Raw genomic sequence first — 12,773 nt, forward strand, 5'->3', positions numbered from 1 at the left:
AGAGATTTGAATGCAGATCTCCCAGATTCTAGTCAGACACTCTTTACCACTACCCCACACTGGCTTTATGTTGCCAAAACTGGGATCACAGGCAGTATATCAAAAGAGCTGGAGCCCAGAAAAATCAAGACACTGGCAGATTACTGTAGCAAGGAACAAGTCAAGGATCAAAGCAATGGAGGAATCCTCTCCACCACCAGTTTTTATGTACTTGCCAATCTGATACTCTTCTCAGCCTGCAGACCAAGACAAGAAGGTAGAAAACAGCAGCCTAGCTGTACCATCACATATCCTGACAAAAGGTAACCCTTCCTCAAATGGTGGCTCTGTATGGACTTATGACCTAGTTTAGTAGGGCTCTGTGATCATGGATTGAAGACCAGTTGTTTCCAGAGTCTCTGCCAAAAGTATTTCACATCATCTGTTACCTGATCATTTTGAACAGGAAATGCTGGGGATTGAACTTTCCAAATACTGACTGGGGCCAACCATGCTTAGCTTTTGAGATCAGGCTAGCCTGCGCAATCCAGGTGCAACACACCTCACATCGAGAAAGGCAAGAAATTATCTCGGTAGGGTAGCTACAAGAGCAGATATGGCCCACTGACTGTGGACCTGTCCTTCAGAGATGCACATATACAGAGAAGTGCCTTTTGAAGGAACCTGGGAATGCACCAGGAAAGCAGACAGTTGCCCCAAAGAGTAATTGATAGCATCATACATCCCAAACTTGGCCCCCTCTCTGATGATTTCTGCAGACAGCACGGCCTTTTGCCCTCCCCAAGTATACTAGCTGCTTGTGAAGCTCCAAATAATTTAGCCAACATGAAAATGCAGTAAAGCAAGCTGTAACCCTAAATGTCCTCAAAACGAGGTTGGGGAATTAGTTAGGTGGGCATCTGGCTCACTCGGAATCTTTTACCAATGTATACAAGACTCAACCAACCAGAGAGTGATGCTTAAATATTTGGGACTCTAATTTAGTGAAATCAATTATAATTTATTGGAAAAATATATAGACTTCCATACAAGATAAAAATACACATACAATCATACACACACACACAGTCCTAAGAAATATAAATAGATCGATAGGGGAACATAAAGGGTAGACACACAGGGTAATATTACCTATCGTAGTCTTCAAGGAAGGCTCCAATGGCGACAAAAGAGGACGGGGGAAATGGACCCAAAACTGTGGCCAGAATTGGGGATGGATCTATGCAGCGGAAGGTGGGTTGCTGATAGAAGCACACATGAGTGGAGTTGGGTCAGAGGTTATAAGGACTCCCTTGAGCCCTCAAGGGATGGGAGGTAGGAGGGAGGAGAAAGGGGAGACTCTGCAATGACCAGGAGGGCTGGACTATTGCAGAGCCAATAGCAAGTTCCTTGGTGGCACCTAATTGGGTACCTGTCTTGACCAATGAACTTGCCTGGATCCTGGGTACCTGAAAGAACTTTCAGATTGAAACAGGCCGTGGGGCAGGCTCCAAAGTGACAGAATAGAAGTGATTACTGGGTGGGGAACACTTAAGATTAGATGGACTTATCTGAAAAGGTGACAATAGAGAATCAAATATTGACCTAGGTATCACCCAGTTTAGACAAAAGACTTGGCTCATGCAGGAGATGGTCTTCCTCTTTCTTAGTCTTCTTCCTGACACCAGTCTTTGTCCTGGGTTTCTTTAGACAAAGGCTTGAGTGGTCTGGCAGGATCCATGCCTGGATAAGCTTGATTGCCTTATGCAGAAGCTGAAGCAGCTGTTGGATATGGAGTCAGGAAAGCAAGATGGATTCTGGTGGTGTTAGCCTTTGGTTCATGGAAACAGGCTGGAAACTGTTTGCTTGTACAGTTCATGGTGGCATGGCTTCCTTTACTGCAGCGGCCAAGACTGGGCACACAAGGAGTAGCTGGAGCACGTCTGTAGTTCTGGCTAACACCCTTCAGAGATGTAGAATGCAGCTGCAAAGCTGAGGCTTATAGTATCCACATAAGCCTTAGAAACTAAGCAAAGTCCACTTCTTAGAGGAGATGTGTGAGAGTGAAAACTCCAGGTACCCTGGCAACCATACTGGTGATCATGATGTCCATATGTATGAAAAGTAGGGGGCTTTCCTTACAAAGCCTTTGACCACAATCGATCAACAGGCACAGAACTAAGGTTTTACTTTGTGCCCGATTTGATCAGGTTTTGATGGAACGAAACACACTTTATGTATTTAAGTTATATTCAGTCTTTGCGCCCCCTCCCCTAAGGGGGCTAGCAACTCTCCTTTAAAAAAGCAATATTCAGATATTAGAACCATCTGTAGAATGCAATAGGACAAATTGCTTGGATCTTTCCAGAACAGAAATTTCTTGAGCTGTCTCCAGAACACCTGTAGCAGTGGCAGCCTCACCTCCCAAGTTCTACAGCTGGAGGTGGGCACTGGAAAGTCCCTCCCATGAGTTCCCCCCAATTTTACCTCAACCAACGCATGTTCCAGGGGGAAATCTTTGGGATGGAGCAAAATGATAGGAGAGAAAGTGGCGCTTTAGGTGTTTTGGACCCAAGTCTGGACATGGGGAATGTTGTTCAACAAACACAGTTTCCAGCCTTCTGTTTGTGATGAACACACATGACATTGCTTTTGGATTAATAAAATTCAAATTTATTTACACAAGGGATTCAATAGGATCTATTTAAATAGCTGCTGATCTGGATCTTCTTGTACAAAAATACATTCTTCCAGGGGCACTGGATGATTAACTGGCCAGCAACTCTTCTCACACGTATATATCAGTACTGTTCCAAATTCCACTGACAGATCTAAGGAGGGCAAAAGAAAAGAAGCAGTTTTGAAGTTGTAAAACCCTCTTATGTCCACAGTCCTTAAGACATTTGTGAAAAGCTCATTTAAGTTAACACGAGTGAATTCTCCCTTTTAATACCTGCTTTGTTTAGCACCAATTTTACCACATCTGCACAATAATAAAGCTATTTCAGGGGACAGCAAAATGCAGTTTCTCTGGATTTGAAATAAAAACCTAGAGTCCGTTGGCATCTTAAAGACTAGCAACAAAATTCGTTCTAGCACGAGCTTTCATGAGTCTGATAAGGAAACTATGACTCATGAAATCTTGTACTGGAATAAGTTTTGTTAAGACTAGGTTTGATTTTGTGCCACAGATTAACATGGTCACTACGGCATTCAGTAACTGTCTCACTGCAGAGTTGTTCAGGACCTGGCATTAAATGCAAGACGTACAAGATGATACGTAAGACAGTTCAATCATTTGCTAAGTCAGGCAAACACCTTAGCTCTCCAGAAAAGCCACTTTAGCAGAGACTGCATTGGATTCACTGACTGCACATTTTAAGGAACAGTTTGACCAGCCTGTGGTGTAAAGTGCTACTGTCACAACCAGCCACTTTTGCACAGAAATTGTAATAGAGATTTGCATACCTTCATCATTCTTCAACATGCTGACCAGAGCGGGCATAAGCTGAAATTCAAAGATTCTCTTGCTTTGGCAATTATGGCAGGGTGGGACAGCTGTCGTGAGGTCTGAGGAGGGGCAAGTTAGAAGCAAAGGCTGCCCACCCCAGGAATACCTGAGGAGACGGAAAGACATACACAAGTCAGTATTTAATCCCATTATACAAGACAATCCCTCACATCTGCATGAGACTGGCCCCCTCTGCCCTCTCTTTCTCACCAAATATATTTATTTATTTTATTTATATCCTCCCTTTCACCTCAATGAGGACTCGAAGTGGCTGACATTGTTTTGTCCACATAATAACCCTGTGAGGTAGATCAGGCTGAGAGCGACTGGCCCAAGGTCACCCAGCAAGCTTTCATGGCACACGTTGGGATTCGAACCTGGATGTCCCAGATCCCAGTCTGACACTTTACCGGTCCACCACAGCACAATATCAGGGAGAGAAGCCAAAAACTTCAGTAAGGACAGCTAGGAACAGGAACGCCTCTTGCTCACCGCAATACCAGGAACAGATAACGCCATTTGTTTAGAACTCCTCACATACAGCTCACGTTTGTACCAGGTGATAATCCTGCAGAATCACAGACCAGCGGGTAACGCCATGTTTCAGTATAAATCTTGGAGGACTGGAAGCTGTTTTGTGCATCAGCTGCAAGATTAGACTTCAGCCAAGAGCAAGCAGGGCATAGGTGTTAGAGTGCTGGGCTGGGCCTGGGGAGGAGGACATCCAGTTCTCCATTCTGGGAGACCTCGGGCCAGCATTCCCTCTCAGCCTTCTCAACTTCACAGGGCTGTTCTGAGGATAAAATGGAGGCGAGGTGAACACCCTTGTAAGGTGCTTCAGGTCCCCAGTGGGGAAAACCAGCAGGGTATAAATCTCTAAAACAAGGACATCAAAACTCCTTTGTTACACAAAGATTTTTTAAAAAAAAACTTTAAATAAAACATGCTTAAAAGATTAGCACTCTTGCAATATTTTATTTAACAGTTTCTGGTAACTGACACCTCTTGCTCTGCATTATTGCATCAAAATCTGTAGACAATCTTAAGTATGCTGTTCAGGTGTTGTTCAGGTGTGTATCTGTAAGCTGCAAGCCTACTTTTGATTTATTGATGTTCATTACAGAAATTTCAGTCAATGCTTTGAGCCTAAGACCCAGAGGAAAACATGAAATGGCTGGGCATTGTGAGCTTTTGTACATAAGTTGCTTCATGTGCTAGTCAAGAACATGTGAAGGCACCATGAAACAGACTGCGGGCTGTTTCTGTCTACAAAACTATAGTCTTCCCTATATTAATAACTGCAGCTCCTATGAGGTAGTGTAGAAAGAGAGAGACAGCAATGTATAGTGGTCAGTATCAGCCTACTTATGTGGGAAGCCTAGGTTCAAAATTCCCAGTCTACAAAGGAAATGTACTAGGTGAATTTGGTCAGGACACATACTCTCAACCTAATCCACCTCACTGGCTTGTTATTCCTCATCTAAATAGTCCACATTGCTTTCCTACTGAAAAAGACTGGATTACAAAGGCATGGATATAGTGAAAAGGGGGAGGCAAACCCAGTTGCATCCAGGAGAGCCCTGGCATAATGAGTCAACAAAAAACACTCGGGGCGGGGGAGGCAAAAAGCTCATACCTTGAATAAAACTTTGTTGGCCATAAAGGTGCTTTGTATCTCTCCTGTGTGATTGAGGGAACTGGGCAAAGGAAGCCCTTTCCCTCCCTCCCCAGGGGATGAGGAGGGAGAGGAGCCTCAACCAACCTAATGAAGAGAGGCTTGCCTCAGTAGCTCTACTGTGCAATTGAGAGTGCCTGGCAAAGCAAGTTGTGAAGCAGAAGGAAGCAAGAGAGAGGGAGAAGAAAGCAAACTTGTTCATGGGCCTGATAGGAGCCCTCTGGGGGCCTGATTCGGCCCCTGGGCCACACGTATGACAACCCTAATCTAAAATATCTTTTGACCCCTGACCAAACCTTTATGGAGTAGATTTGCTGTTCTCCTACAGGTGCCTTCTTGGATCTGGTCATGGACTGTAATAAAACTGAATCTGTCTTCTTGGTATTGGATTCACCTTTCAAGGGTTCCCCCCTTTCCTTGGGTGCATCTTACCTTTCCTACCACTCTACAGAGCAAAATTTATTTATTAAAATATTTATACCACATCTTTCATTTGGGCCCAGTTTGAAAGCCTTCCTCCAATCTAAGGGGCCTTTTAAGTGGATCTTCCATTAGAGGAAGAGCCCACTACTGTCTCAAGACAGAACCAGTCAGTTCCTGCTCAGTGCTCCCCTCCTTAACAGAGGGACCCTGAATTGGTCAGCCTACCTTAAGATCTGTTCTTGACAAGAGACGATCCTTTTCATAAACTTGTGGAACACCTCGTCTCTTTTTTCAATATCACTCTTCTCATATTTCTCACCAAAACTGTCCGCCATGTTGCTGAGAATAACAGAGTCATTGAGTTACACAGATGAATACATCTCTCTTTATTCACTCTGGTTTTACCCCGCACTCCCTGCAGAGGAACAGTGGGATCAAAAATGTGCTAGACAGGTAAGGTAGCCTCACCTTTCTGACGTCAACAGTTCCAAATCAACACCCTCCCTCTGTTGATACTCCTTTAAGAGTTTTTGGGCATAATCTGTATCATCGTATCCAAGGTAATCATCTTCCTCCACAGCGCTGATGTAGTAGGGTTGCCACATGGGAACATTCTGCCCTTCCCCACCTGGGCTAGCAGAGCACAAGAGACAGGAGACCCCTGGAGCTTCTTGCAGGCTAAGACCTTGCAGCCGAGATGCACAGTCTCCCTCTCTGGGGAAGGGATCTGATGCTGCCAGCAGGCCAAGGCTTGGGCTAACCATGTCCTCAGATGATGCTACAGCGTTGTCTTCTCCCCAGTCATCCGCTCCATCACACCAATCCTTGGCTGCAATCAAGCTTTCTTGCTTCTGGGAATACAAGAACACAACTGTAGCCATTCCAAGCATATTTCAACAAGATGCAAGTCAGAAGATAAATCTAACATGTAACAATTGACAGTATTGAAGCGCAGTATGTGATTAGCTTGTTAAGACTGCATACCTAAAAAACTTTGGGAATGAAGCCCTGACCTGGATAGCCCAGGCAAGCCCGATCTCATCAGATCTCAGAAGCTAAGCAGGATTGACTCTTGGATGGGAGATCTCTTTGGAATACCAGAGCATGGAGGCAGGGGCAGGTTTTATTCAGCCATCTCTCTGAATATCCACCAGGCCCCCAGTAGGGGTCAGTCACCAGAGGTCATCATGACTTCCAGGTGCAGACACACACACACACTTTAAAAAAAAAAACTTCAGGAATGAAGAACTGAACACAGCAAGATTCATCTGAGTAAGACTGTAAAGACAACAAATGTGTTGTGCTACTCCACAAGTGTCTTAATTTCAAACATCTTAACTATCTTAATTTCAAGCATCCATCTGCAACTTTCACTTTGTGGACTTCTTATGGGCACTGAAAAGGATTTATTTATTATGGGCAGTGAAAAGGATTTATTATGGCTTGAGTGAGATATGTTAACCATGGTTCAGTTCTGCGACTATGTTAGAATGCACATATAACTGCAATGCTATGAATGTGTACTTGAAATCCCACTGAACATCATGAAACTTGCTTTTGAGTAAATATGAATGGGTCTGAGCTATCAAACTGCAAAACATTAAGCAGCGTTAATTCTTGTGCATGGTCTACCTGAAGCCAATTTCATAACATTATGCAAGGGAACAGTCTAAGCTACAAGCTACAGCTTCATGTTTTATTTTATTTTGCTTTTATTTATTTATGTCCCACTTTTCAGTTGGGGCTGAAAGCAGCTTCGATTAGAACATTGTTCCATTTTCTCACAGTGACAATCCTGTGAGGTAGGCTGCGCTGAGAGTTTGTGATGGTCCCAAGGTCATCCAGTGACCTTTAATGGCAGAAGGATCCTAGTCAGACATTCTGTCCACTATGCCATACCTGCTCTTTACAGAAAGGAGGTCAGAGAAAGCGACGGGTTGAACAGGCAAAGGAAGCTCCAACAGGTTTACAGGCAAAGTGGAGTTTGCCCTACAGAATGTGCAAAATGGCCCTGAAATGAAACCTATTGCTCAGTAACACTATAAATGCTAAACATGAAAAATTAAATGTTTGGTGTTAAATAAAGTGTGATTCTTGCATTTATGTTTGGGGGGGGGGGAAGTGTAGAGTGCAACAAATGTCGAAGTGGGTCACCCTTCAAACTCTGAAAACTACCAATCTACTTGATTTATGATCTAAAGGTTACCGCTTGATTAAAAATACTTCCTGGCAATTCTGAAATTATCATTTTGATTGTGTGACTGGGTTTTGACATCTCAGCCATCAGCACATTAAACTTCCCATTAGATTTTTCATTTCATTTTCATTTTATTTAGTTTATATCCCGCCCTTCCCACCAAAGCGGCTCAGGGCGGCTCACAACACAAAAGTTCTAACATAGGATTAAGTTTTAAAATACATCAATTTACAACATTTAAACAACAAACCAGTAAAAACAATAAAACAAAGCCATTTACCAAAGTACCATACTACAGCCTTCCATGGCACACTCTCAAACATATATGTCTAAAAATATTAGTCCTGTAAATACATTCTGCCTATATATGGCATTTTGTATTGAGGCCTGCTCTAATGTAAAAAAGGACATACAGAGCTATTTTCTTGGTTATGTTCATATAGAAACTTTCCTCCATCAGTGATCACTGATAACCATTGCTAGGTTCAAGGGGGTCAGCCTTGTACAAGCATTAGAGCAATAAGACATTTTCCATTATACTCACTAGAAGGCATTCCATGGATACAGTGCCAGACTTAGGTTAAAGCTGACCCTCATAATGTAATCCTATGCAGTTATTCCAATTTCAGCCTATTAATTTAAGTGGATTTAGACTGGAATATGTCTGCATAGGATTGCTTTGTTAAATAAGCCAAAGAAAATGCACCAACTGGCATAAAATACCTGCTTTGGTTTGCAGACTTGCATTTCTTTTCCTTGCACTTCCAAATATTGGGACCGTAATACCTTCCAGCTGTAGGAGAAGGTCAGCATGAAAGAAAACATCAGCATTGTTTGGGAAGAGAACTGAAGCATACATGAAGTTGCCTTATACTGAATTGGACCATTGGTCTATCAGAGTCAATATTAACTACTCAAGCTGGCAGTGGGTCTCTGCGGTCTCAAGCAGATATCTTTCACATCACCTAGTACCAAATTATTTAACTGGAGATGTTGGGGATTGAACCTAGGACCTTCTGCATGCCATCCACAGCCATGATCCTTCTGCATGCCACTGACCCATGACTTCTTCCCAAATTTCATAGCATTTAAAATTTTTATTAGCAAAAAGACTGAGCTATAAAACAATATCCTAGGTGTCCTGGCCTGAATAGCTCAGGCAAGCCTGATCTCATCATATCTTGGAAGCAAAGCAGGGTTGACTGCTTAGTATTTGGATAGGAGACTTCCTTTAGATACTCAGTCACAAAGACAGGGACAGGATTTATTCAACCACCTCTCTTAATATCCTCCAAGCCCCCAGGGTCAGTCACCGGAGGGCAACATGATTTCCAGGTGCAGACACATGCACACTCCTAAAATATATTTTTAAAAAACCAACAACAGTATCCTAGGCTGAGTTAATGTGAGTTAGCTCATAGTTTTTTAGCCTCTGGCTCACACATTGTTGTCTTAGCTCTGGAAAAATGGCCCCAGAGCAAACTAATTTATGCAGTAGCTCACAACTTTCATGCCAGTAGCCCAGGAAGTAGATTTTTGTCTCAAATTGACCCAGAGAGAATTCCAGTTTTCTGGATCACACTTCTGAGGATGCCAGTCACAATTGCTGACAAAACGTCAGGTCTCACAATGCCAAGACCATGGCCACACAGCCCGGAAAATCTACAACAGCCAATTAGAGAGCTTTCTCTCCTTGCCACCCCCACCCCCGCATCTTCAATATGGGGATAACAACACTGAAGTACCTCACAACATTGTTGTACAGATGACTGAAACAACTTACATGAAGAACCCTGATCATCTAAACTAATAGTTGTCACCATAACCTCTGGACTCTGGCATCAGCATCCATGCAAGGCACAAAATAGATCAAACCCTGGAGGTCACAGAACAGCTCCCAGACTCCCCACTCACCTTTCTGATTTCCCCCAGCAGCTTTTCTTTGCACAGGCAAACACATTAAGGACACGATGGAATGGGGAGCCTTCAAGAGGGCAATACAGCTGCACAACGTGCATCAAGACAGCCCTGCAAATCCCACAAAAAGGATGAGCCAGAGTTACCGAAGGGACACAATCCTGAAATCGAAGGAAACAAAGAGGCCTCCTTTAAAGATGAACTCTTACTTTCAACAGAAAATAGTTCAGTTAAAATGAAGAAATGCTCTTCTAGTCCTGGGCAGCTCAGAGTTGACCAAGGCACAGAGTGGGTTTCTAACGCAGCAGTATACTCATGTCAGCTTTTGTAATTTGAAGAAAAAGATATTGGATTTACATTCCACCCTCTACTCTGAATCTCAGAGCGGTCACAATCGCCTTTCCCTTCCCCCGCCCAAAACAGACACCCTGTGAGGTAGGTGGGGCTGAGACAGCTCTTACAGCAGCTGCCCTTTTAAGGACAACTCCTATGAGAGTTATGGCTGACCCAAGGCCATTCCAGCAGCCGCAAGTGGAGGAGTGGGGAATCAAACCAGGTTCTCCCAGATAAGAGTCCACACACTTAACCACTACACTAAACTGGCTCACCAATCAGAGCTCTCGTCTTTAGCTGCACTTAAATAGACACATACACTTCAGTGCATCAATGCAGAGAGCTCTGGCTCAAGACCAAGTGCCATGCATAAGCATGCCAAGGATCACAGCCTAAAGGAGAACAACCTGTCACTCACAGCCTAAAGGAGAACAACCTGTCACTCATAGGCACTAATATACAGCAAGTGTCATCAGCATATTGATGACATCCAATTCTGAAACTGTGAATTATTTCTTCTACATAAGATTGAACAGCGTGAGCCCTGCAGAACCCCACAGGGAACTAGGGTTGCCAATCCCCAGGTGAGCACAGGGGATTCCCTGGTTTGGAGGCTCTCCACCTGCTTCAGCGTCATTAATAAATAGGGGGTGGAGGGAAATGTCTGCTGGGCAATCCAGTATTCCCTATGGAGACCGAGTCCCATAGGGTATAATGGAGAATTGATCCCTGGATATTTGGAGCTCAGGGGAGGAATGTTTTTTTAAGTAGAGGCACCAAATTTTCAGCATAGCATCCAGTGCCTCTCCTTAAAATATCCTCCAAGTTTCTAAAAGACTGGACTAGCGGGTCCAATTCTATGAGCCCCAAAAGAAGGTGACCCTATCCTTCATTCTTTCCAATGAAGGGAAGGTATATAAAAGGTGCGCGGTCCCTTTAAATGTGATGGCCAGAACTCCTTTTGGAGTTCAATTATGTTTGTCACAACCTTGCTCCTGGCTCCCCGAAGTCTCTTGGCTCCACTCCCAAAGTCCCCAGATATTGCCTGAATTGGACTTGGTAACCCTACGAGGGAACGCGGGAGAAGTTTATCTACCAGTAAGGAAGGCGGCTAATCCGAAGTAAGCGACCTCGGTACGGTAGATGACCCAAGTTTACAGAAGGGCCGCATATGGGGGGGGAGGGGCTCATTTTTGCTTCTTTTCGACCTCAGCTGTCCGTCGGGGCGCTACAAGAGCAGAACAGAACCCTCCCCCCGGGCCTCCTCACCGGAGCTCCGCCCAGCTTGCTCGCAGCTCCCTGGAACCGAAGGCGGCTCGGGCCGGAGCCGGCGGTGGGGAGAGGGACGGCGGCATCGCACAAGCCCAGAAGCACCGGAGGCAGCCAAGAAGCGGGCCGGCAGGCAGACATCGGGCATGACACCCACGTGCACAAAAGGAACCCCGAAAGGAGGATCCTTTCTGTCGTCACAACCCACGTAGGTAAGGCCAGGGAGGAGGGACAAATGCCGGCGGTCTGTGAGAAGCGCGCGCTGCTTTGGCTGGGCGAGAGAGATTATTGGGAAGCGGGCCGCAGGGATAACAGCGAGATGAGAGAGCTCGCTCAGAATAAATAACCGTTATTCCCTAAACGGGTGATGGTTCTATTGAGCATTATTATTGTTGCTGTGTTGTTAAATGTTAATATTTAGCAAAGTCATCCAATCAGCGCAGGCGCCAATTCAATTCTTGTTGCTTAAAAGCAGGTTATATTAAAAAAAAATACTTTCAAAACTTGCACTTGAAGACTGAGCTGGTATAAGAAATGAAATATTGCTGCCTGAGGTCAAGAAAATCTGAACTCACACACTCAAATCATACGTTGCAGGCCTGGAGCTGGGGGGGAGCTATGGGGGCACTGCCCCCTTACCTCTTGAGCACAGTTTGCTTTTTTCATTTTCTTTTTGCCATGGCCGAGCCAGCAAAGCATCATTAGTAGCAGCCAGAGCCAGGAGAACTAAGCAGGGCATTGCCGCAGGAGAAGCAACAGGTGGAGATGAAGGAGGCAGAGGAATCCATGTAGAATGGGCTGGGGAGCGGGAGATGGAGCTCCTGGCTGCAAAGTGCCAGGGTAGGAGAGAGGGAGGCGGAAGGAAACCCCTCTGCTAACATGCAAAGATTAGTCCCTTCCAAAGTTTTAGGATGGACTGCCTCAATTGGCCACATTCAGGGCCTCCAGCTTTTGCCCCTTCCCCAGAAAGCTTCTGAGAAGTGGCAAGCCCCACAGTGGATGGGAAAGAGTGCCCCCCTGACTTTTTAAAAAGCCCCCCGACTTGTAAAATCCTGGTTACAACCCTGATATGTTGATTTATGCCCTGGAGTTTCTAAAATGAGTTCAGGAAATTTGTCCACAGAATAACTTTTGCAAAGAAATTCAGAATTTCACTGGGGGCAACAATTGGATATTTAATCCCCTTTGCTTCTATTTTCTCTTGGCAAATGGTGGACCCGTATATTAGAGTCATCCGTCAGAATCACTTCTCCTTGAAAATCTGATGCATCCTGTGACTAGTGACAGAGAAATTAACCAAAAGCAACTCCATTTTGTTGTGCCTTAATACTTAGTCTTTGTAGGTCTTAAATTCCTGAACTTTGCCTGAATTCTGCTGGTGTAATAAATGCTCCTAGCATCATAATGAAATGTTACATACTTTATGAATAAGAAGGGAGAATTTGAAAAGCCTGAAACCTTCCAGGCTT

General features: G+C 44.5%; 1 protein-coding gene across 1 annotated transcript; it reads right to left on the reverse strand.

The window, feature by feature from the left end:
- Nucleotides 1–2,629: 2,629 nt before the first annotated feature.
- On the reverse strand, nucleotides 2,630–11,557 carry PDCD2L (programmed cell death 2 like). Its single transcript, XM_060253887.1, has 7 exons — nucleotides 11,305–11,557; nucleotides 9,700–9,863; nucleotides 8,509–8,578; nucleotides 6,057–6,439; nucleotides 5,814–5,927; nucleotides 3,448–3,596; nucleotides 2,630–2,810 (listed from the first exon to the last, which is right to left on the reverse strand). Exons 1-7 carry the CDS (start codon nucleotides 11,443–11,445, stop codon nucleotides 2,680–2,682), a joined length of 1,152 nt encoding a protein of 383 aa, XP_060109870.1. The 5' UTR covers nucleotides 11,446–11,557; the 3' UTR covers nucleotides 2,630–2,679.
- Between the last annotated feature and the right edge of the window lie 1,216 nt (nucleotides 11,558–12,773).

Source organism: Heteronotia binoei, chromosome 14 (genome assembly GCF_032191835.1).
Source record: "Heteronotia binoei isolate CCM8104 ecotype False Entrance Well chromosome 14, APGP_CSIRO_Hbin_v1, whole genome shotgun sequence".
NCBI lineage: Eukaryota > Metazoa > Chordata > Lepidosauria > Squamata > Gekkonidae > Heteronotia > Heteronotia binoei.